This window comes from Oryctolagus cuniculus, chromosome 1, assembly GCF_051225735.1.
Source record: "Oryctolagus cuniculus isolate XC-2025 breed Fujian yellow rabbit chromosome 1, ASM5122573v1, whole genome shotgun sequence".
Lineage (NCBI taxonomy): Eukaryota > Metazoa > Chordata > Mammalia > Lagomorpha > Leporidae > Oryctolagus > Oryctolagus cuniculus.
The window spans coordinates 230,400,201-230,424,049 of record NC_142867.1 but is presented as its reverse complement, the minus strand read 5'-3'; the positions used below and the strand labels follow the sequence as shown (position 1 = coordinate 230,424,049).

The 23,849-nt window shown below is 52.2% G+C and overlaps 1 protein-coding gene and 1 long non-coding RNA gene across 8 annotated transcripts in view; one reads left to right on the top strand and one right to left on the bottom strand.

Annotated features, from left to right (window-relative positions):
* Positions 1 to 23,849, bottom strand: part of MVB12B (multivesicular body subunit 12B) — a 174,460-nt gene that overhangs the window by 39,579 nt on the left and 111,032 nt on the right. For 3 of the 7 annotated variants that reach the window (XM_089320037.1, XM_089320051.1, XM_089320045.1), the window contains one exon: positions 854 to 17,845. The exons of the other annotated variants lie outside the window; for them this stretch is intronic. In XM_089320037.1, the coding sequence (XP_089176163.1) occupies positions 17,667 to 17,845 (179 nt within the window). In that variant the 3' untranslated portion in view covers positions 854 to 17,666. Of the gene's footprint in view, positions 1 to 853; positions 17,846 to 23,849 lie in introns of those variants that run through there. 7 annotated transcript variants of the gene reach the window in all.
* Positions 15,753 to 21,283, top strand: LOC149128895 (uncharacterized). Its single transcript, XR_016225190.1, has 3 exons — positions 15,753 to 15,885; positions 19,427 to 19,855; positions 20,550 to 21,283. It is a non-coding gene; the product is annotated as an uncharacterized LOC149128895 (long non-coding RNA).

The following is a 23,849-nucleotide window of genomic DNA, read 5'->3' as shown; positions in this document are numbered from 1 at the left end:
CCCTGGCCACAGCAGAGAGCTGGCCTGGAAGAGGGGCTATCGGGACAGAATCCGGCGCCCCAACCAGGACTAGAACCCGGTGTGCCGGCGCCACAGGCAGAGGATTAGCCTAGTGAGCCGTGGCACCGGCAAAAAAGTACCTTCTAACACCTGAGTCAACGAGGTAATCAAACAAAAATCACTGTGTATTCTGAGTGTACCAGAGAGCAAAGCTACAGGAGCAACACTGAAGAGTGCTGATCTTTACTAAAAACCACAAAGGACTAAAGAACATGATGCAACTATTCAGTTCAAGAAGCTATGAAAAGAGAATAAGACAAAAGAAAGTATAAAGAAGGAAGCAATACAGCTAAAATAAAACTATGAATACAAAGCAAAGGCCTAATGTCTTTATAAAGAAATGTGAAAACATATATAAAATAAATAAATCCCTAGGATTATCTCAAGGGTAACTAAGAAAAAGAGGGGAAAATGTTAGGGACATATATGACCAAAGGTACATTATTTTTAAAATTGCAATAAACTATTGGGCCCAATTTTGTAATAATAAACTTTGAATTTTGGATAAAATCATAGATCTTTATTTCAGAAAAAAGACAACTGTCAAAACTGACTCAAGAAAAAGTAGAAAGCCAAGGAAACCTCAGCAACTGTGAAGAACCCAGATGCTCCTGGCTTCCCCAGATGCTTCCATGGGGATCCTTCTTCATAATTCCAGCCCCCAGCCCCCAGCCAGGAACGAGTCAGATCCGCCGATCGTCTAAAAATACTCTGACCAGCATTAAGCTCATCCTCACTTATGTCAGTGCTGAACCCTGACTTCAGTAAGAGCAGCTCAGATACAATGCTACATTTAAAGACGCATTTATTTCACAAATGTAACAATATTTTTCTAAATGCAAAATTATCCAGGCAAAACTATTTACATCAATAAATTAAATGAGAAAAAATAAATTCAAACTAGTACATGAATTTAATATCAAAAACAGAACTTCCCAGAAAAGTCGATAACTGTTTTCTTTAACACGATCAAATCTAGTCTCTCCCAAGTGACCAACCCGTCAGAGCTGCCTGTGCGACAGTGAAGAGGTGGACGTCTGAGTCGGGAACCAGGTGAGAACGTGAGAGAGAGCCACTGTCATCAACACACGGCGAGAAAAACAAATGGGCTGCGAGCGATGCCAGAGACAAGATTGCCTGTACGTGCAGATGACGCTGCAGTCCACCAAGAAAACCCAAGGAAGTGAAGTCTGAAGCTACTGGAAGTGACACGCCTGTAGAAGGGGGCTGGTTACACAGTACGGATTAGAACTCCAGCTGCAGTGTGCGTGTGTATGTGTGCGCGCACAGGTATGTGTATATATGTGTGTGTATGCGTGTATGTCTGTATGCACGTATATATGTATTGTGTGTGCATGCATGTATGTGTGTGTGTGTACAGGCATGCAAGCACCAGTTAAAGCATGATGGGTATTTCTGGAAGGAAAGAACTGTATTTTAAAGATGACTATTCTCTCCAAATTAATTAGTAACTTCAATATTTTTTTCAGGTGAAATCTTGCAAGTATTTTCCTTGGAACTTAAAGTGGCTCTAAGTTTCAACTGGATTAAAAAAGTAGGCTAGAAGTACCAGGAACATTTAGAAGGAACTGCAGGACAGGAATCTAAACACACACGTTCTTAGGAATGAACCACACGACCCTCCTGAAGACTGCATTCCAGCGGATGGGACGGGATGTCTCACAGCAGGCACTAGGGAGCTGTGCACTCAGCAGGAAGTGACGCGGGACACTGGCAGGCAGTCCGGGAGCGCACAGTCAGCTTCTTTTTCTCATGTTATGTGTCAATTCCCACACAAATTTGAGATTTACATGTAAAATAAAATGGAGGAGCCAGGATATGCCATGAGACAAAGAAGGGCTTTTCTAAAATACGATAGCAAAGACATAAAGCAAAATGAAGGGACAAGCCTCAAACTGGAAAAAAAGCAGTAGTGACGAGAGCATAAAAAGACCCTGTTACACAGGAGCTCCTGCAACTCAGTCAGCGAAGGCAGGGAAGGGCTGCAGCCCACGCGGGCAGAGCCCACGCCCTCGCCGTGACCCAGGAACCGCGAGCTGACAGGAGGGTATCCTGCACCTTGCACACGGACAAGGATTTTAGAAAATAACAAGCAGTCGGTTCAAGGCCTGGCTGCTCCACTTCCCATCCAGCTCCCTGCTGGTGGCCTGGCAAAGCAGTGAAGGTGACCCAAGTCCTTCAGCCCCTGCACCCACGTGGGAGACCCAGAAGAAGCTCCAGGCTCCCGGCTTTGGATTGGCTCAGCTCTGGCCATTGTGGTCATTTGGGGACTGAGCCAGAGGATAGAAGACCTCTCTCTCTCTCTCTCTCTCTCTCTCCCCCTCTAACTCTGCCTCTCAAATAAATAAAAAATAAATCTTTTAAAAAATGAAGAGAACATAACAAGCAGTTAGTAGAGCTGCTTGGGAAGTAACCTCTCACAAACCTGCGGGAGGTAAACAATTCAACCAGTGCAGTGGGCAAGTCGGCGTTGTATTCAGGAACACATTTCTCCACGTCTGAAGTACGCCGTGACCAGCCGAGGGAGCACTGCGCGCCATCACTGCCACCCTTGCATAACGAGACTCCTTGACAAGGAACAAGGGGCATGGCTGGGTCTCCACTCTCGACACTGCAACAACACGGGAGACTCGAAAACTTACCCACGTACCCAACAGATGACACACACAGGAAAGTGACTGCCAGGGACTGGCCCTGGGGGAGCCGCAGTGAACGGGGGATGACAGGGACTTTCCATAACTGGCTTCTGGAGTGGGTGCCAAGCAATTTGACGTTTGTCAAAATTCATTGAACTTACGTATTAACACGGTGGGTTTAAAAGATTTATTATTTGAGAGGCAGAGCTACAGAGAGAGGGAGGGAGAGGCAGAGAGAAAGGTCTTCCGTCCACTGGTTCACTCCCCAAATGGCCGCAACAGGTGGAGCCAGGCCCATCCGAAGCCTGGAGCTTCTTCCAGGTCTCCCATGTGGGTACAGGGGCCCAAGCACTTGGGGCATCTTCTACTGCTTTCCCAGACCACAGCAGAGAGCTGGATCAGAAGAGGAGTATTCGGGGCTGGCGCTGTGGTAAAGCAGGTTAAAGCCCCAGCCTGCAGTGCTGGCATCCCATGTGGGCGCCAGTTTGAGACCCGACTGCTCCACTTCTGATCCAGCTCCCTGCTTGGTCTGGGAAAGCAGTTAAAGATGGCACAACTTCTTGGGCCACTGCACCTATGTGGGAGACCAGGAAGAAGCTCCTGGCTCCTGGCTTCAGATCAGCTCACTCTGGCCATTGTGGTCATTTGGGGAGTGAACCAGCAGATGGAAGACCTCTGTCTCTCTCTCTCTGGCTCTACCTCTTTCTGTAACTCTTATAAATAAGTTATTTTTTTTTAAAGAAGAGGAGTAGTGAATCGGCGCCCATACGGGATGCCAGTGCGGCTTAGCCTACTACAGCACAGCGCCAGCCTCAAGGGTGGATCTTATGGTACTTAAATTACTCCCCAATAAACCTGACTTTAAAAACTATCCAGAAGAGACAATCAGGTAGAAACACACTGTTTGTGGTATGGAACAAAAGTTGACGGGAGACTCTACATGACTACTTTTTGGGTAATGTGATTATGAATGATAGTTACTTGCCGCCCTATGCTTTTCTATTATGAACACGTCACTTTTGTAATTCAAAAAAGAAAAGCTTTCTGGTTTCAATTTAAAAAAAATAAAAAGGAACACATTTCCATGTACCGCCGTGTCCCGCAACAGACTTTTTACGAGGTTCACGCGGAAATGGCGGGCGGGCCTGATCAGTTGGAACTTCGGTCCCGCCAGCCCCGGTGGCAAACATCCCAGGGGCACAGAGGTCTGGGGGACCACCTGTCCACCAACTCCGCTTCACAGCTGGGCAAACTGAGCCCAAAGGAAAGGAGGGGAACTTCTCAGGTTCAGAAGGTCCAAAATGGGGAGGCCTCGATCGGGTCAAACCGGGCTGCGAGCCACGGAAAGCAGCGCTGGTCTCTCGGCCCTGGAACACCATCAAAATCCTGGCTCTGCCTACTCCCCGGGGACGGCGCCTCTGAGGGTTGATGACGAGGCCCTGCGGTGGGAAGGGCTACAAACACTGTGGCTGGCTGCAGGACACAGCACTCCGTGTCCCGCGTTCACTGCTTTGTTTTTCCAGTACAATTCTGACTTCACATTTTTCTTTAAAAATTCACTTTTTAAATTCAACATACCTACCTCCCATGGGTAGTTTCCCCTGTCCTGAGGATGTGCACGCCCATGTCCCTGTAAGAGTGTGGCCAGCCCCGTCCACGCCTGCCACAGAAGGATGGGCCTCCTGGGGGACCAGGACACACAGCTTGGTGACCCACCCTCTCGCAACGACCGGCCAGAGGCCTCAGGAGTCCCTGTGGGGATGGTGAAGCCACCACCTATGACGCCGGCATCCCGTATGGGCACCGGTTTGTGTCCCGACCACTCTGCTTCCAATCCAGCTCCCTGCTAAAGCACCCGGGAAAGCAGCAGAAGATGGCCCAGTGCTTGGAGAGCCAAGGGAAGCTCCTGGCTCCCGGCTCCTGCCTGGCCCAGCCCTGGCTGTTGTGGCCATTTAGGGGAGTGGCCCAGAGGATGGGAGACCTCTCTTTCTCTCTAAATAAATAAAATATTTATTTTTTTTAAAGAGTCAGCAGGATGTCTCTTCTGGGTCTGCACGCCTGTACCACTGGCCCCGGCTGTAAGGATGGCATTACAGACACGGCTGTGCCACAAACCCGGGTCCCAGATAATACATGTCACCAACCCGGAACTTGGGGTGACAGCCACAATAGGGGTGCTGTGAACCACTCCATTTGGGGGGCTGTTTGTTACTACAGTGCAACCCAGCAGTGGCTGACTGCTACACCCACTGTAACCTCACCTTGAACCACGGTATCCACTCATACACTACTACGGTGAAACAAAACATTTTAAAGGCCAGTCGTGTCTGTTCTAATGTTCTCCCCCACCCTGCCCCCACATGAGCACACACTTTCGGAAACCCTACTACAGGAGGAAGGAGCCTGGGAACCAGGAAGATGGACCAAGAACCAGCTCTGCAGGGAGCAGCCTCCAGGGCCCTGCAGGCAGAATTTAGAACCTCCGCTCGAGAACCAGGCACCGCATCATCAGCTTCACCCTTTGCCACGTGTGTGTGTGCGCGCGTGTGCATGTTTGTGTGTTTGTGCGTGTGCGTGTGTGTGCGTGCGCACGCTCTAGGGTACGTTAGGAAGTTCCTGTAGCAATGGCATTCAAAGCTAAGTTCATCTTGGCGCGAAACATGGACATCCACAGTCTTTTCAAAATACGTATTTTTTCATTAACTTTTAGAAGACCCCTCTAAGGCACAAACTTAAAAAAAATTTGTACCAAAAGAAACTTATCTTTTAATTCCATTTTTCTACGAACTCTTGGAAGCCCCCCCATTGCCAATGCACACTGTCCGTGACCAATTCTAAGATCCAGAACGCACAACTGCTGAAACGCGAGGGAAGCACGTCCCAGAGCCGAGGCGCCTGCGGCGTGGCGAGGTCCGCACGGAGGAGACTGGCTGGCTCTCTCCCTCGGTCACCAGCTTCACTAGGTAGCCTTCCAGCTCACAGGTCTCCAGGAAGCAAAACCCCTCAGACCACCTGACTGAGAGGCCCTTCTTGACCACTCCCTAATACAGGCGGTCAGCGTGCTAGGTGCCATTCGGGGATTCCAGTCGGCTGTATCATGCTGTCATCATGAATGGTCCACTTGTTTGGCTCAGGTAAATCATATTTGCATATGCAAATTATGCCTAAATATTCTGTACTATTAATGTTATCACTAATTACATAATAATAGTTACCAATTTCCACACGGATCAAACTTACAGTTTTGTAGCTATTAGGGAAATTGTGCTTTGTAATTAAGATAATCCTCATTTCCAGATGCTAATTAACTATATAATAATTAGTCTCATTCACTAATGCAAATGAAGGATTTTCATCTTTATTGATAAAGGACTTGCTTCTTATCGGTTAAGGAATGGTAGCCCCAGAAATCTCGCAGAGAAACATTTTCCTTCTCTAAAGGTTAAAAGGTAAATCCATTTTTATCAGTCTCATTTGTGAATGCAAATTAGGTCTGATTAATCAAGTCAGAGATAAATGTGCTAGTCTCACTTCAGGACACAACGTATAGCGTACTGAGTTCCTCTCTTCCCACCAGAGTTCACAGGACCCGAGTCTGGCGGGAGCTGCTGGCCCCGTCGGTCGGCAGAAGCTCCCAGGCGCCTGCGTCTCTGCCACGCTGCCCTTTGTTTTCCCTCCAAGCCCCGCGGAGGGATCCTGCAGGGGCTGTGTCTTAATGGCCCGGCCACAATGGGTGTGAGTGAGCAGGGACTTCTGTGAGTAAATACGGAGGAAACAGGGAAAGCCACATTTGCTTGGATTATTAAGTTTTCTGTGCTCCAAACAGAACACAAACTGGCACCTCCCATCGTGACTAATGAGGGCTGCCTCGGTGCGAACAGAAGGCTGACAGCCAGCGAGGCCTAGTTGGCAGGCCCCAACCCGGCCTCGCTGCATTCATCATCCGCTAAACCAATCCACCAATTCTGCACCACCATTTGTCATTAATTATGCTAATCAGCACGCCATTACTCTCTGATGACACTGTAGCTGTTATTAGCTAGTTATGGCTTTTCAAAAGCACAACTTATTGTGCATGCATGGGCTGTGCACGCATTAGCCTACAGGGAAGAAATGTCCAATTATGAAAAGAAGAAATTTGCTATTATCTTTTTATAACAAACCAATTTAGTAATTAGGAAAGTCTCTGAACTCATAGGTTCCTTCCCCCCCATCCCTTAAAATAATTGAAACCCCAAAATGTGCTTTTCCTTATTTCTCCGAAAGAAAGGAAAATTCCAGCCCAGAGATGCTTTGCTACCCATGGAAGTGGGGTCTGGGGAGCGACTGCGCTCGCACACGCGGGGCTCTCGGCTCCTGCCGGGCTTCTTCCTTCCTGACTGTGTATTAGCAGGGCCACTTTATTACGTGGCTCTCAGCCACGCCGAGTGCCAGGGAGAGCAGAGCACACCCACGGGAGCTTGCGCCGCTCACTCGCAGCACAGCGGGCTGCGCACACCTCACCTGGCAGCTGCCTCCGGGAGGAGCACGGCCACAGCCTCCTTAACCCTCGCACGCCCCAGTGACACTGCCAGCGGCGGCAGCGCCGCTCCAATGACCTTGGAGAGGCACGGTTTGCCCAAGTGCTCGGTTTAGGGGACAGAGAGGACTTTTCTCGGGCTGGCGGCAGAACGGAGTCTTCTGTGGTCAGCTTCCAGCCAGTCATCACCGGGGGACCCTTTCGGAAACTCCGGCTCCACCGAGGGGCTCACGCTGGCCCTGCCGTGTCCACAGGACTAACCTTCGGGCATCTGTCCAACCCCGGCACCAACTCCAAGCTGTTGTGCTCGGGCTGGGAGTCTTTACCAGTAGTTTGAGAAGCTTCGTCTGTATTAAGAGCTCATTAATATCATCAGAGTAAATGGGCCTATTAAAACATCTTTAAGCAATATCTGAACATAAATCTCCCTAAACTATATTTAATGACTGTACTTAAGATACATTATATGCAAGTCTTAATGAGACATTAGATAGCATTTTGAAGATTAAAATTAGAGAATCCATATAAAGTCTGTCCACTTAATGTAGCCTTAAGCTATACTGATGAAAGCATTACCACCAAATTATCACTGCATTAGAACAAATATTTTTAATCATCTCTGATTTATGCATTCTCTGTTTTGTGTAATTTTCAGTTTCACAAAAATACATTTTGAGTATACAAAAGAGGGTATCTGATGAGTTTCAAGTTCCTGAAACTCTGGAGGTATGCAAATACACAATTTTGCTGGCACCGCACTTCGTAAGTGTTCAGGGGTCCCGACCGCATCTCCTCGTGTTTGGGTTGATTAGGCACTGTGAGTACATTTGCCTGGTAAAATTCCTTCAAGACCAGAGAGACCCAGTATAGAACTTGAGCCAGAATGTTCGGAAGGCCAGAACACAGCACAAGGTGCACAGCGCCGGCAACAGGACACCGGCAGTGGAAACACGGGCGTCTACCCGGACCCGGGTCCCAGCGGACCCTACACTCTCAGGGTGTGACTCCCACCCTGCACCCATACAGCCACGAGGTCTGATTCTGTCTGTTCCCCAGAGCCTGCTGCAGAGTGACAGTGAAGTCCTGTTTCCACCCCAGAGCCCTGAGAAAAGAATAATCCGTGTTGCTGGAGGAAGGATATTAAAAAAAAAAAAAAAAAAAAAAAGGAGTTGGTCCCCAGAGCCAAGGGACTTAGACCCTTTAAACTAATCCAAAGCCCCTCACGTCTGTCCAAACAAGGGCGCGCTCTCCAGGCTGGCAGAGCAGATGTCAGGCCACACGGCCTCTCTCTGTCCATTCACCACAGAATCATATATCCTAAGGCAACGAAAATTCTGAGAAGACTCAACACACCGTGGTCTCTTTCAAAAACAGGCAAATATCAGGCTGTCTGGACACATAAAAGGATTCTCGACAGATTCATTGCGTGCTGTACCTAAAACATTGTGTGCCCAAGTGGGACCTCTGATGCCACGGACACTCTCCCCGCTCCCGGCGTGCCACTGGGGCTGGGCGGGAGCCCTCGCAGAGGAGGGAAGCACCGGGGGGACCGGGGGGACTCTGCAGGGCACCTTGTACCCCACCACCAGCGCACCACACAGGGAGCCACCGAGCAACCGAGCAGGAGCAGCTGACGGAAATGTCACCTGGGCACGCGCGGCTGACACCGGCACAGGGCTTTTGGCAATAAGCTGACAGCCAGAAAAACGCTGCAGACACATCACCACGGACACTGCGCAGGCGTGGTTTTGGGTGCTTCATGCCAAAGGGTAGCTGCCTTTTATGAATGCGACTCAATGACGGACTTTCTGGGATCGTGTGAGGCAGGCCAGCAGCCGTGACAACGCTCTTAATAGAGTGAGAGGTCGGGTGTCCGTCTTCCTCCTTCAGAAGTGAAGGAAATTACACAGTTTAAACGCGCCGGGCTTTGGAAGGAGCCCACTCCAGCGGCACGTCAAGCCGGCAGCCCCGAGCCTGTTTCCATTCACTCTTTCCTGGTATTCTCGCCCCAAAAGGAGCTCCTTCATAATACGATTGCGCATTTGTAGCTGGATGAATCGGGCATTCTTCATAAATAAGAGCTCTGTTCTGTGCACACGAGCTCCTTTTTATTAGGGACACAGTAATGAACAATGAGCAATGTGTTCTATTATTCTTTGTCAAATCACAAAATGCTACATTAGAATAACTGTGCTGGTCAATGTAATATAGTAGATTAAATTCAACTTCTGTGGAAAAACCACTGTAAAACAGCATGATAAGGAGGCTATAAAAAATTTAATTTTACTCCAAACTCCATCACAAAAAAAATGGTGTGAAAAGTAATTTTGCATAATCAGTACACGCCATCTGGAACAATTAACCGATTTCTATAGAACTATGAGGATCAGTCATATCTGCTTATTAAAGATCAGAAATTATACAAGTAATAAATCCTTGAAAAAACTAAGCGTACTCCCGCCTGTCAACGCTATTTTAACTTCAAATACTGAAGAACGCCTGATAAGGCTGAAAAGAAGAGATTAATATATGCAAATTACATCCAGCATTTAAAATCCCCACAACTGTCTCCGGCTTTCTGTCCCTTATTGCTGCCTTTATGTTTTATTCATACACCGACTCACCTGTCACTTCATAAGCTATAATATTATGGGGGTATTATTAAACAGCATAAAGCCATGCTTTAATTGGAAAGCTTCATTGCATTTTCCAATTATTTGGAGTAAATTAAAAGCAGATGCACATAGTTTAATAAGGAGTCTAATATCAGTTCCGGGAAATCAAAATTCATTGTCATTACTATGCCGTGATAGTTTTGCAAACTGTACTCAATTTCAGGGGTTTTCAAAAGAAAATCTGTCTATGCAATCTGTTAATTGTCATTCGGTTAATAACTGTTTAAATATCCAAACTACACAGCAGCTTCCTATTAAAAAAAAATTAAACCATGGGGTTGATGCACGCAAACAAATACAGCAAAATACGGCGTGCGGCTCCTGGGCTGGGCTGGACTTCCCAGACTTGCCCAGGCACCTTAAGACAATGGGACGCTGGGAGCAGCCCGGCCCGGAGCTGGGGGACAAAGAGCAGCGCTTCCAGACTTCTGCAGGCGCCGGGGGCTCCCGTGCTCGCAGACAGCTCTCTGTGGAAAAGGGCAGAAGCCACAGTACAAATTGCGTTTTCAGAGGTCTGCACTGCTCAGCAAAAAATCAGCTCCCGAAGTTTAATTGGTCCATCTCAAATAAATCCTCTTAATGACTGAATTAACTGATTCAGGACACAAACAGGGGAAAAAAAATCAAAGAAAGCAAAGGTTGTGAGCAATTTGTTTTTAAAGAACTGGGCCCTGAAGGCCATTCCCTTATTGGTTCATGACCCTTAGGCTCTGCAGGGCTGGCCACTGCGCCTACAAGTAGACTGGGCTGCCACACAAAGGAGTATCTTCTAAGCCATTAGGGATGTAAATAAGCCAAATCTCAAAGGTTACCCTTCCCAAGGAATCCTGCCCACAGATGGAGGGAGGCTGCGCTCCGCAGCTACGAGTCGCACACACACATACGTGGAGCTACAGCACTTACAAATGGGAGTCACAGGTACACTCACGCTGGTACACGTAACCTTTTCAGTGTTAAGCTCAGTGACAGACTTCTTCAAATCCTAGGTGTGTAACTTATAATAGGACAAGCAGTAATTGACTTTTAAACTCCACCCACTGTGAGGGCTGCAATCAATCTGTTTTTAGCCTAAGAACTGCTGCTCTGCAAAGTTCGTAACTTGCAGGCACTTTTCCCCAGTCCAATGAGAGCCCGAGTCTTTATAAAGGCAACAGCCCAGAATGTACTCTGCGGCTTCCATGGAAAGGGCGGAGTCACCACCATCCCCCGCGTGTAAGAGCAAGCCCCCCACCCCACCCACCTTGGCCCAGGAAGGACACCAAAGGCCTGAACAAGAGAGAGAGCCTTCGGGAGGAACCACCAGAAACTATGCCCAAAGATGAAGATAAGAGCAATTCTTGTGCAGTGATCCAAAAAATAGCATCTTTTTTTTTTTTTCAAAATTACCTGTTTTAATAAAGTAGACACACTGTGCCAACTGAACCATTTAATTATCTGCAAAAATGATGAATCAAAACAATAGTTTGCAAAAATAAATGACTAACCTCTGATTAAAATGTCTGTCCTCATTAAATCCAAATAAAAGGTACAATATCTTTTTAAAAGAACGTAGCCTAAAGAAACGGGCTATCCCTCAGCACTGATAGCCTCCCACGTGACAGCGGCTGCACGCTCCTGTGAGCCGGGGGTGGCACCGCAGGGACTTGCTTCAAGATGCGTGAGGACGACGCCTGCAGCGCAGGGCTGTGCCGTGGCCTGACTGCCCTGGGGCGGCTGGCGAGACGATGTGCCTGCTGTGGGCGCTGCAGGGCCTGGGAGTGGGGGAGTGCAGGTAGGAGCCTTTTCCAAATCAGAGTTCGTTTGGTGGAAAGGGAAAGGGAGAACGGAGCCGACGGCAAGGTTGCCAAGTTTTCTCGAGCCCGGTCCTCGCGGGGAGCGTGGCTGATCCCTGCACCAGCGGCAGGTCTGCCTTGCGCCAGGTTCCCGAGCTGTGAGCTCCCCTCTGGGGTCCACCCCAGGGTGAGAGCGTGGTGCTCCCTGCCATCAGAGGGAGCACCCGGCTGGAACCCAGTGGTGGGGGCGGCCAGCGCAACTTTCTCTGCAGCAGGCGCTCCAGACCAGCGTGCTTCGAGACGCTCATGGAACGTGGAATGAAAAGAGAACTAGCTGGGGGCCAAAAGGTTTTGAAATCCATTTATATGAGGGGCCTTCAAAAAGTTCATGGAAAGTATGTATCCGGAAAAAATTATGCATAGATTTCAAAACTTTTTTTTTGCACCAAAATAAACTAAGTTCTTAAATGTCTTAAAATGTTTACTTAGTTGTCAAAGTTTTAATTCATTTTTATTTGAGAGGCAGAGGGAGAGGAAGAGAGGGAGAGAGAGAGATCTTCCACCTGTGGTTCACTCCCCAGATGCCTGCCAACAACCAGGAGCCTGGATCTCAATCTGAGTCTTTTACTTGAGAGGGAGGGAGCGAGTAAGGACACTGTCACCTGCTGATTTATCCCTCAAATGCCTGCAGAGCTGTGGCTTGACCAGGAGGAAGCCGGGAGCCAGAAATGCAACCCAGGTCGTCGACGTGGGGGACAGAACCCAAGCCCCATTGCCTCCCAGCGTCTGCACCGACAGGAAGCTGGAGCTGGAAATCCAATCCAATGCAGCACTCTGATGTGGGACACGGGCGTCTTAACTGCCAGGTTAAACGCCCACATCTAAACTTATCTTTTAATTCCACCTTCTGCAAATTTTTTTGAAGTGCCCTCGTATATTATCTCTAATCGTCAAAATTCAGAAGAGAAAACTGTAATTCAAGATTATAAAAGAGCAACTGACATAAACTGTCTAGACACACAGCTTACCAGATACAAAGGGGCAGGCTGCTCCTAAGATCCAGGTCCTCTCCAGAAACCAGTGCAAATATTGAGCACCTCCTGCATGCCAGGAGCCGGGCTGTTTGTTAGGTGGCACCAGTGAATGAGGTGTCGTCATCCTACCTTCTGGGACAAGCCCTCAACGCAGGCCAAGCAGCCAAGCACCTATTAGACGGATTAGACGGATCTCTCCCTGTAGCACTGGCAAAGCCAGCAGATGGCCAAGGTTTTGTAAGAAGCACCAGCAGCCAAGAGGCTTATTGGCCAAAGAAGCTGCTCATCTTGGCCCTACAAAGGGCAGAGCGGGGTGGGTGAGGGCTGTGGGATTCACGAGGCAAAGGCCCTGGTGGCGGTCACGGGCACAGGGCTGTTCCAGCTGCGTGGGCTAGGCAGTGGAACACGGGAGGCGGGCACGCTGGCTGCTTCCAGGTAGCAGGTAGCTCGGACCTCTAAGCGATGCTCTGGGCCAACGCGCAGTCTTACTCTCATTCAGGACTGTGGATGTTGCCCCTGGCAGATCACGAGACCACTGGCACTATGAAGCAAGTCGGGTCTCCACCTTGGGTGGGAGTTCTGCATCGCTCACTTAGAGACGGTAGGAAGACACATCTGAGGAAAGAGGCCTCGTTCTCTGGCACAGGTGACAAATACCTCCCACCCAAACCCTGGGCTGGAGCACTGAAGATGTTTTCTGAACACAAACAGGCTTAGGACTGTCGCTGGCCATTAATAAAGAGAGGGGAAGACATCCCATGTTCGGGACACAAACACCCAACGAGCGGCAATGGCTGGTTCAGGCGTTCTGCCCACAGGGGAAAGGTGGCCTCACGTTCTACTCCAGCAGCTGCACGGGAGGGGGGTGCACACTGGGCCATAGCTGAGGGGCAACATCTGACCTCAGCGCCAGGGGCTGCCCTCTGTCCAGCCTCTCCCCACCCAGTTCTGCCAACACCTATGTCTTTGCTCAGCAAAGCACCAGGAGTTAAAACACACTAACGTGGAACTGCTAACCTGCTACTGTGGTCAGCTGGAGGACACGAGGGTGTGGTGGAAGCAGGTGGGAGGGGAACCCGGAGCTGGGATCCGATGGCCACAGGCTGTGGCCATTCAGCGAGCCCGTAGGGAATGCTTAGGGTCTCCAGTGGCTGGGTCCTGGGGCTTGGTTTCAGCACAGACTGGCTCTCGGGAGGCCCAGTCTAGAGAACGCACCTTCACAGCAGGGAGGAAGGGCGGCACCTGGCTGACTGTCATTCAAGCAGGAGCAGGATGCGGAAGAACTAGGGCAGGGGAGAACACCTAGGGCTCGGTCCCAGAAAGCCAACTATGGGCTTGGCTGCCCACCCTCTTTGTCAAGCTAAGACTACAGCAAGGGGGCACCCAGAGTCCAGAGCTCCTCCAAAGTTCTACACGTCCAGGCCAGAGCAGCCCCACCTAGTGAGGGGGACAGGTTCTTTGAGGTACCCGGTCCCTCCCTTTCCTGGTGGAGAAAGACACTGGAGGGGGGGTTATGAAATAATCAGTTACAGAAGCACCTGCCACGACACAGCTTTGTGTCCTGGCCACAGCTCTGGTCCTTGCCACAAGTCATTGTCACCCCCATTTGACAAAGAAACGAAAGCAGGGGAAGGTTAGGCCCCTTGTGCTGCCCACTTCCCCGTTGCCCTGCCTGGCACAAGCCCGTGGAGAGTCACCCACTGTTCACAAGGTCCTTCCACCTTGGAACTGTCATCAGTCAAACGTCCAGGGACCTCACTCTGAGGTCTCATGGATGACCATGCAGGGGCCACCTGCAATTTTAGACAATGCCGAGACCCAATATGTGAAGGCCATGCTACAGGGTTCACCCGAGGTGTGGGCACTTTCCTACTCCTGTTCCGCGAGAGGGGAGAACCTGGCCGGTGAGAGCATTCTCTGCACGCGGCTTGGATCAGAGCCCTGCGGCTTACTAGCGGAGTAACCTTGGGCCAAAACCATAAGCTCTCAATACCTCGGTTTCCCCCATCTATAAAAGGCTTTCTTGGTAAGGGCTTGTTGGGATTAAGTGACAGAATGCAAGGAAAGTGCCTATTAGTCTTGTACATGGTAAGTGCTGGAGGAGGGTTGCAGTTTATTAAATTAATTAATTAAATCCATTTTAATAAAGTAAAAACAACTTCAGCTCCCTAAATTGTGTTTAAACAAAAGAAGCTGCCTTAATTACATCTTATTTTCCTCTCAGCTGATAGTCTGTTAGTTCGAGGAAGACCAAGATGGACGAAGAACCCGGAGGCTAATCTGACGTAAGCTGCCCTGGGCAGGAGTGCGTTCGATTGAGCAGTGCCAGGAGCAGATGCAGAGCTAGGACCAAGGGCTGCTCTCGCATCTCCTTAGGTGTGCACTCCTGCCCGCCCGCCTGCAGAGAAGGGAGTCAGGAGGGGCCCGCAGAGGGGAGGGCCACTTCCTCCTGCTGTTCTCGTGTGGTGCTCATGGTTGAGGCCGCATCCAAAGGGAATGTCTGTGGGGCCTATGGGGAGCCACTGCACGTCTGCTGGCCACATCCGGGCATCTCACACCAGGCTCCTTCCCCCTCACAGTCAGCCCTGGGGAGGGGGCGCACCCACCCCCATCTCGGCCACTGGATGCCGCCTGACATTTGGGGCGCTCCTGGGGAGCAGCGGCCGCACTGCACCCCTGTGGCAATGCTCGCCTGAGAACGTGGGGGTTTAGACCCAGGAAGGCAGAGAGCTCGGCAGGGGAGAGCCAGGGCCTGAACCCAGCTCTCCGGATCCACCCGGGGAGCCTGCCCATGAAACCAAAGCCCTCCATGCTCTGCCACGCTGAAAAACCACCCAAAGAACCAGAGGCGGGGGAGGGTAAGAGCGCTGAAGCATCCTTACCCGATAACGTTTTATTTTTTCTGTTGACGAAACCGGAAAGCCTTCACTTTCTCCCAGTTGCAGCAGAGTAAGCCCCGGGGCAGTTCTCCCTCTGAGAAGCCAAGGGCTGCTTCTCTTCCTGCCCTGAGCCATCATTCTCCACCTCCCGGGAAACAGTTCCTGGCCGAAAACAGCCGACCCCTAAGAGATCCTGTGCGACAGGACACTCCGCTGCAGGCCACGCCGGGAGCCGGGAGCCGGGAGCCTGCCGTTGAATCTTGGAGGAAACTGTCTCCAAAAAGCCATGGTAAGGAGCCAAGGCCAAGAAAGTGGCGGCTGCACCGGGCCCGAGCCAGGTGTCCCTCGTGATAATTCACTCCTGGGATCACAGCCCTGCAAGGGAGGTGGTGGAGAGGACCAGCTCACCAGAGCTTTGCCAGTGCTTAGAGCCTCGCGACCACGCAGGGAGGGAGACGGGCAGTTCCCGCGGCGCAGTCGCTCACACGCGTGGACGACCAGCACTGAGTGGCCTGCCAGGACCCTCGCACAGCTCTAGGAGGTGCCCCTCGCACACATCTGTCGGGCAGCTCTGGGTGAGGTCCGGAAGCATCAGAGCCAAGACTCTGAACCTGTGCTTTTGATCCCGATGGCCCTGCCAATCACAGGCGGGACCCGCTGCCCTCGGGGCACGGGCGGCCCTGTCTGCAGAGTGAGCAGAGGAGGAATGCGCTGCTCTGGGCCTGGCTTTGTTCACGTGCATCCTGCCTGGTTCAGAAAGGCCAGAAGCTGCCTCCATACTCTCTAAACAGTCTGTGCCTCCCCAGGCACTCACGGTGCAGCCTCCCCACCATCCCCACCACCGAGCGGCCTGGGGTGAACCGCGGGGAAGAGATGGGGAAAGGCAGTCCGGGAGCAGGCTCCCAAGGTGCTGGGTAGAGTGGCAAGAAGGCAAGGCGACTGAGCCGCTGGGTGGCGGGGGCAAAGGCCCGAGAGAGCAGGGCAAGGGGGACACGGAGCAGCCCAGGCTGCAGATGCCACGGGACGGTGGGAGCGCCCACAGCCCCCACACTGCCAGGCTGAGGTCTCCAGGAATGCAGCCGGCAGTGGACTGGGGCAGGCATCGAGGTCGGACCTGAGGGACGAAGGGGCTGGGGCTGCGCTCCAGAGAGGAGGCTGCCGCCCTGAGGCTGGGAAAGCCTCAAGGAAGAGAGCCAGGTGAGCGCACCAGAGCCTGCCTCCCGCAGCCCCAGCTGGACACGGGGCAGTGAGGAGAGGGCCACCCTCCACCCGCAGCCCTGAGGGCTTTCTGGGGCAACTGAACATGGCCGTGGACTTGATCGGGACCCAGGGGCAGGGCTCCCAGGATCTGTCTCCCCGTGAAATCGAGAGCAGGCACTCACGGAGCGGACTGGCTCCAGGAGGCGAGCGCCGCGCGTGCCCCACGCGTCTGCCTGCACACGCTGCTCATTAACTTCGGTGACACGGCACGCAGAGGACGCATAAAAGCACATCCAATTAGCCAGGCCTACATGAATGTTTGCACTCTTAAATCTTGTGCATTTCGAAAGGGTTAAAGCTTATTATTAGCATATAATTTACAGTCCTTTCTCCCAGGAAAGGAACTAATGCACAGTAAATGCCACATTCATTTTAATAATACATGTTACAGTCTGTGCCCAACATCTGCACAAAGGTAGAGCAGACAGATTTTTTTGACATGTCCCACTCTGCCATCTAAACACAGGCTTTCTGTTTCTTAAGTGACGGAAGGTTTAATCAAGAAAGCAGGCAATTCATCAATCGAAACAAGGCAGCGTGCGTGCGCCTGACAGCACACACATGGTTGTGTACAGAGCAAACCTGGCCACCTGTCAGCGGCACCTTTTACATCAGAATATACAAATACACAGTGCGATCAATTCCCCATCCGCTCCCATTCAGTTCTTCTTTCTCCTATTGTATTTTTCTTTGTACTCGATTTTGTTGTCAGTCGGGGCAGGAGGAGAAGGATATACAAGGGAAGCGATGGCTGTTATAGGTGATGGTAAAAATTTATATGCCTTTAAAATGACGGATGCCCTCCTTGATTCAAGCACCATTAGTGTGTGTGTGTGTGTGTGCATGTGTATATTCACTCCAATCAGGAATCTTCCCCATATGCCAGTAGCTGTGGCTGTGCCAAACTAACATTCCTCTCTGAAACCCTGGCCACCCTCGCAGACGCTCTCCCACGTCCTCATCAACCAGCCCGAGGTGGTGCTGAGAACCTGCAGCAGAGGAGAGGGGGAAGCAGGGTGTGAAACACAAGGCCAAATCCAGCCACAGACACGTCCTCCACAGACAAAGGAGCACCTGTGAAGGCAGAGGCCGCCGATGTTACGCAGGGGCTCCTGCTGCAAGACACTGGCTTTTGCCCTCATTGGCGGTTGTCAGTAATGTACTACACCGTGCACGGGCTGACATTCATCCAGGTATGTGGGAGAAAGAGAAGTCACACATATGCACACACACACACACAGATGCAGATCCTGCAGCAGAAGACCAAAGACATCTCACGCTGAGTGGTCAGCACCCCTCCCACAGACGGAGCAGCGCTTCTCGGGGACTTCTCGGGGACTCAGTACAGTGTTTGCTTTTAGCTTCCATTTTCCAACCTTGTGAGCCTCCATGACCATTAAAACACTATGCTTACTTTCACTTTCCCAGGTGAAAGTTGTTTTCTCCTAGTTGAGAGAGGGAAATAGTAAAATCCCTTCAAGTGAAAGGCGCTCAGCTTGGAACCGTCGGGCGCGCTGTCGACGAGTTTTTAAATGGTCACGCGTAAGCTACACAGACTTTCTTTATCACAAGATGAAGAGCTGCTGGCAGAAATTCTCTCCAACTGGATGAAATATATAAATCACAAATTTCATAATACTGATAATTAAATGTCCATCTTCCAGTTTAAATGAGGACTAGATTAAAACTGCATGGAGCAGGCTGATATTCAGAAATCATTAATTATTTTTAATTGCTTTATGCTTTCCTCGTCCGATGTCAGAGCTACACGGCTCATCCGTGGTTCTGAGTTAAAGATAAAATCCTCCTCCTCTCTTTACTGATGAGATCATGGCACGGAATCCACCGCGCTCTCGTCCTTCCTGGGGTCTGACATTGTATGAGGGCACTGGTTTTTAACAGGGAACAGCTATGGAGGGCAGTAAGCTGGCTTTTCTAGCTATCAAAAATAAAAACAACAAAAAAAGCTCTGAAAAGAGCAAACAACATGAAAGACAGGGTGGCCAGTGCACGTGAGGCTGCTGGGATAGACCCAGGGATGCCTTCTGCCCCAGCTGTGTGCCTCGCTCCCTGGCGCCTCAGGACCTGTGTCCTGGGACACAGCCATCACTGACCGCGTGTCTGTACGGTGGCTTATCCTGCATCTGCAGGCATCTGAGATGTTCTGGTTTTATTACATGCCAGTTTTAATACAGAAGAAAAATAAGACTTCTTTGGTAAAAATTCTACACTTGCAACTACAGATCAGTTTATAATAGCACAGCATGGCCGCCTGTTCAGACAAAACCTGCCATGACGGACAGGAAACATCCCCAGGTTAGAAACGCCCGGCGAGCTCCTCTGGCCAGAGCTCCCCCCCGGCAGCCTCTGGCACGGGAGAGCAGCAGGTCTGGGCAGGGGCTGGGCTGCAGGCCGCCCTGAGTCCACTTCTTAAGCAACACCCCACTCACGCTTCGAACACAAGGGGCTACTCCCTGTCCCAACACACGGGGCCGCAGTCACGCTGTGCTGTTTCTGGGGCCCCTTCCTTCTTTTTCTCCAGGTTGTAAATGCTGGTCTTTCTCTCACAGGCAGTGTCACTTCAGACGCTGACTGGCGGCAATGTGCATTTACAGGACTACCGCGCACGTGGACTAGCGCGCACGTGGACTAGCGCGCACGTAGACTTGAACTAAAACACATCTGCTGTGAACCACCTCGCCTGTCTCCACAGAAGAGCCTCTCACTTTGTCCAGCTTCCCAAGGAACCACACAGCTGTCGGCCTCGCTCCACAGGCCCTCTTGGTGGAGACGGCTCCTCTCTGGGATCCCAAAAGGAATGGGTTCACCCCAGCAACCAGCCTGCTTCCCTCTCATCCCCAGGGAGACTGCCCGCTGGCCCAGCACCGGTCCACACGCCTTGCACCTGGCTGCACCTGACTTCACTCTCCCATTTTCGCACTTCCATCTTCGTTTTCTTATAGCTATTTTTGGAGCTACCTGAAATCCTTCTGGAATAGGTGAGACAGAAATGCATGAATTGAATGAATGATCAGATAGTTAAACATCTAAAAAATTCAAAGGGAAAAAAGAGGGAGGATGACTCCTTCCGGGACCACGTTAGACGACCCCTCTTTGGGGAGGAGAAAGCCTTACAGAGAAGAGCAGGGGCAGGGTTGGGGCGCAGTCCGGAGGGATGCTGGCTCATGCCGGCTCTGGAGAGAGCCCTCCGAGGAGGTAAGCTCTGAAAGGCCTGGCATCGGTGGGGCCCTGGGGGCAAGAACAGTGCCAGGAAAGTGCAGGCTGCTGCTCACAGCACACAAGGTGCTCCCTGAAACGGGGCTCAGAGCCAGGAGAACGGGGCTGACGCCAGGGCTGGGCAGGCCAGGGCATGCCCCAGGGCCTGGGGGGCCACAGGATGGTGCCTGCGGCGCTCAGCTCAGCTGCTGCAGTGTAGGAGCCGGCCTGGTGGGTTCCAGTAAGGCTGTATCTAGGAACAGCGGGATTTCCATTTCATGTAATTACCACGTCACGAAACAGCACATCTGTTCCCCCAACTACTAAAAGATACCAGAACGTCCTTCGCTCACAGGCACACACAAACGGGCTATGGGTAGGAGCTGGCTGTGGGCTGGTTTGCTGACCCTAATGTAGACAGGTAACAGCCTGAGTCAAACTGGAAACCATCTTTCTACTTCTGTCTCCTGCATTAAGGAAAACCATGATCAAATCCTCAAGAATATGGGTGACGAGAAGAGCAAGACAGGCGAGAGATGGCACGCGTGCTCAGTGCGGGCAGGCGTGCGGACAGCAATGCTGGAATGACAATTAGCCATCTCTGCGTGACTGGTTTCAGGGGACTGGTAACAGAAAAAAATTCTCAAAAAAGGACAATAAAAATTGCTTACGTGTGCTTTGGACGTGACTTCCAGCAGAATCCAAAAGCATGTTATGAATCAGGCGGCTTGTGAGCCATCAGAAAGAAATCGAGGCAATCGCTGGGGCCAGCAGGGTCCACCAGGGGCACACGTGAACCGCCAGGAGCACACGTGAACTGCCAGGAGCACACGTGAACTGCCAGGAGCACACGTGAACCGCCAGGAGCACACACACGTGTGTCCTGTTGGGTCCCCAGGAGCACTCACGTAGCATCAGGCCCTGTTTCCCTCATCACAGAAGCAACGTGAGCTCTTACAGAACAAGGGAGAACGGCAAGGCAGCCAAAGAGGAGGAAAGCTGGAGACCACCGTCAACGCCTTGGGGCGGGCCTTTCCGGGCCGTTCTGCACGTTTTTAAAACGAGATCCCATTCACACCCTGGCTTCTCAGCTTCCCTCCCAGCTCCGTTATGCCCTGCCCCCACCGTGCACACTTCACAGCACGCACGTGTTTTATAGAGATCATCGTTTTCAGGATGACTCAATCATTTGCCTTTAAGAAATACCTGCCTCCTACCGAGTAGTATGGAGGATTATTTCTTTTTAAGATTTATTTATTTGAAAGGCAGAGTTAGAGACAGAGGCAAAGAGACAGACACACACATGGCGGGGAGATGGGGAGATGAAGGGGAGAGGGAGAGAAGGAGAGAGGGGAGAGGGGAAGAGGAGTAGAGAAGGAGGGGGAAGAGAAGGAGGGGGGAGAGAAGGAGAGGGTGAGAGAAGGAGAGGTGGAGGGGGAGGGGGAGGGGGAGAGGGGGAGAGGAAGAGAGGTATCATCCATCCACTGGTTCACTCCCCATATGGCCAGAACAGCTAGGGCTGGGCCAGGCCAAAGCCAAGAGCCTAGAACTCCATCGAGGTCTCCCATATGGATTCCTGGGCCATCTTCTGCTGCCCTCCCAGGTACATTAACAGGGTGCTAGATAGAAAGTGGAGCAGCTGGGACTCAAACCAGTACCCATTTGGGATGCTGGCATTGCAGGCAGTGGCCCAGCCCACCGCGCCATAACACTAGCCCCCTTTTTTTTTAAAAAAAGCAACATGCTGATCCATGTGGATAAGTCTTCCTGCACATCTGTAGGTATTTTCTGGAAATTTCTAGAAGAGGAAATGTGAAGATCACAGAATTTCCTTCACGGCCATCCTGAACAGGGCACCGGACAGCAGAGTCTAGCGCACTGAGCCCATGAGAGCGCTTCACCCCACACGTGGGGAGAGTGGGAGGCACGGCGGCACTGCACAGAGCAGCGGCCAAGCACAGCCAGTGCAAGGCAGAGCCCCCAAACTGCTGCAGGGAGACAGCGCCCTGCTCGGCGAGGGGGGCTTGCAGAGACGGAGCGGGATGGTCCCACCCGGGCATGACAGGGGCAGACCAGGGCGGGATGGTCCCCCCCCCCCCCGGGCATGACAGGAGCAGACCAGGGCGGGATGGTCCCCCCCCCCTCGGGCATGACAGGGGCAGACCAGGGCGGGATAGCCCCCCCGTCCCCGGGCATGACAGGGGCAGACCAGGGCGGGATAGCCCCCCGCCGGGCATGACAGGGGCAGACCAGGGCGGGATAGCCCCCCCCCCAGGCATGACAGGGGCAGACCAGGGCGGGATAGCCCCCCGCCGGGCATGACAGGGGCAGACCAGGGTGGGATGGTCCCACCCGGGCATGACAGGGGCAGACCAGGGCGGCCGCTTGCCCCAGGGAACCTGGAGCTCCTGGATACTGGGCTACACGCACCCCTTCCCTCCACGAACGTCTCATGAGAGCCTCCATGTGCTGAGGACAGAGCTGCAGACGTCTCCACTGGTGTCTACAGGAACTCTGGGCCACGCCTCCCACGCGCACGTGCAGGGCAACCTGTCTTCCTGCGAGCTCAGGCGCGAAGAGGAACGTGCACACACCACAAATGTGCGCTGCTTGTTAGACTGCCACTGACGCTGTCTGGAGGTGCCCCTGCACTAAGGGCAGACATCTTCAGAATGCCCCCGGCACACCAGGAGCAGCAAAGGCGCGGCCCCGGGGTGAGGGAGCACGTGCCCCACCCACGGCCCCACCTGGAGGAGAAAGGACAAGCTGGTGATTCACGTCCTTATCAGAGCTCCAGGGACCAAAGCATCGGCTCTGGGCGAGGGCTGGGGCCTGCGGCACTCTGCCTCAACTGTTTTTGGAACGAATCCTAGAAGCCTGAACTTTGCAACACCAAACTGAGAGGGGCCACTCAGCGCCAAGTACTGCTGGGGAGGGGAGGGGGCGGGAGGTCTCTGCTCCCTCCAGCGGAACAACTCGCAGGCCGCTGCCAGCAGAGGGTGGCAGGCTTCCCAGCTGCGCCCTAGCTGCCCAGTGCTGAGCTTGCAGGCCTGACGGAGCCAGTGGGCCCTGCAGGGCATTTCTGGCAGTGTCACACAAAGCAGCCTTAGGCCCTGGCAGAGCAATTTGGTGCCTGCAGCCGCAGAAGAGGCCCGAGCTGCCCGCTGCCATGGGCGGGAGCCTCAGCAGCCTGTTTGGAAGGTAAAACCCAGCCGACTGCCACTCACATGAATGAGACAGGGAGTTTCTGAATAGCTTCCCCTGTGTCTTAAGGCTGTTACCTTGGTATCGCTAATCTACCAGCAGAAATGAAGCGAGACGGCGCCTCACCCAAGCCGCAGGGCGAGCACGCAGCGGCCTGGGGGCAGACAGCCACATTCCTGCCAAATCAGGGGCGCTCTTGTGCACAAACCAACAGCTGGGAAAGCCATCAGAGGACACAGGTAAGGTGGGCGGAGCCCAACACCAGGGCTGGAAAAGGATTTGCAAGCTGCAGAGGGAAAGTCATCTGTTTTGCCAGGGCTTTGCTTGCACGCGTTCCTGTCCAGGGCTGCCCTGCCGGATTTCACAGGCCTGCTACGCACCACTCCGCCACTAAGCATCTGGGGAAATAGTCAGCTTTTCTACAAAATAGGTCATCTTTCCACACTTGTTATGCTCCTTGTCGACTCTGCTGAAATAGCCGCGGCACAGAAGGCATTCTCCCCGGAGATGCTTTCCTTAGACAAACACGTTCCCTCGGCCCTGGAGAGGAGGGCTCCTGGCGCAGGGCCAGGC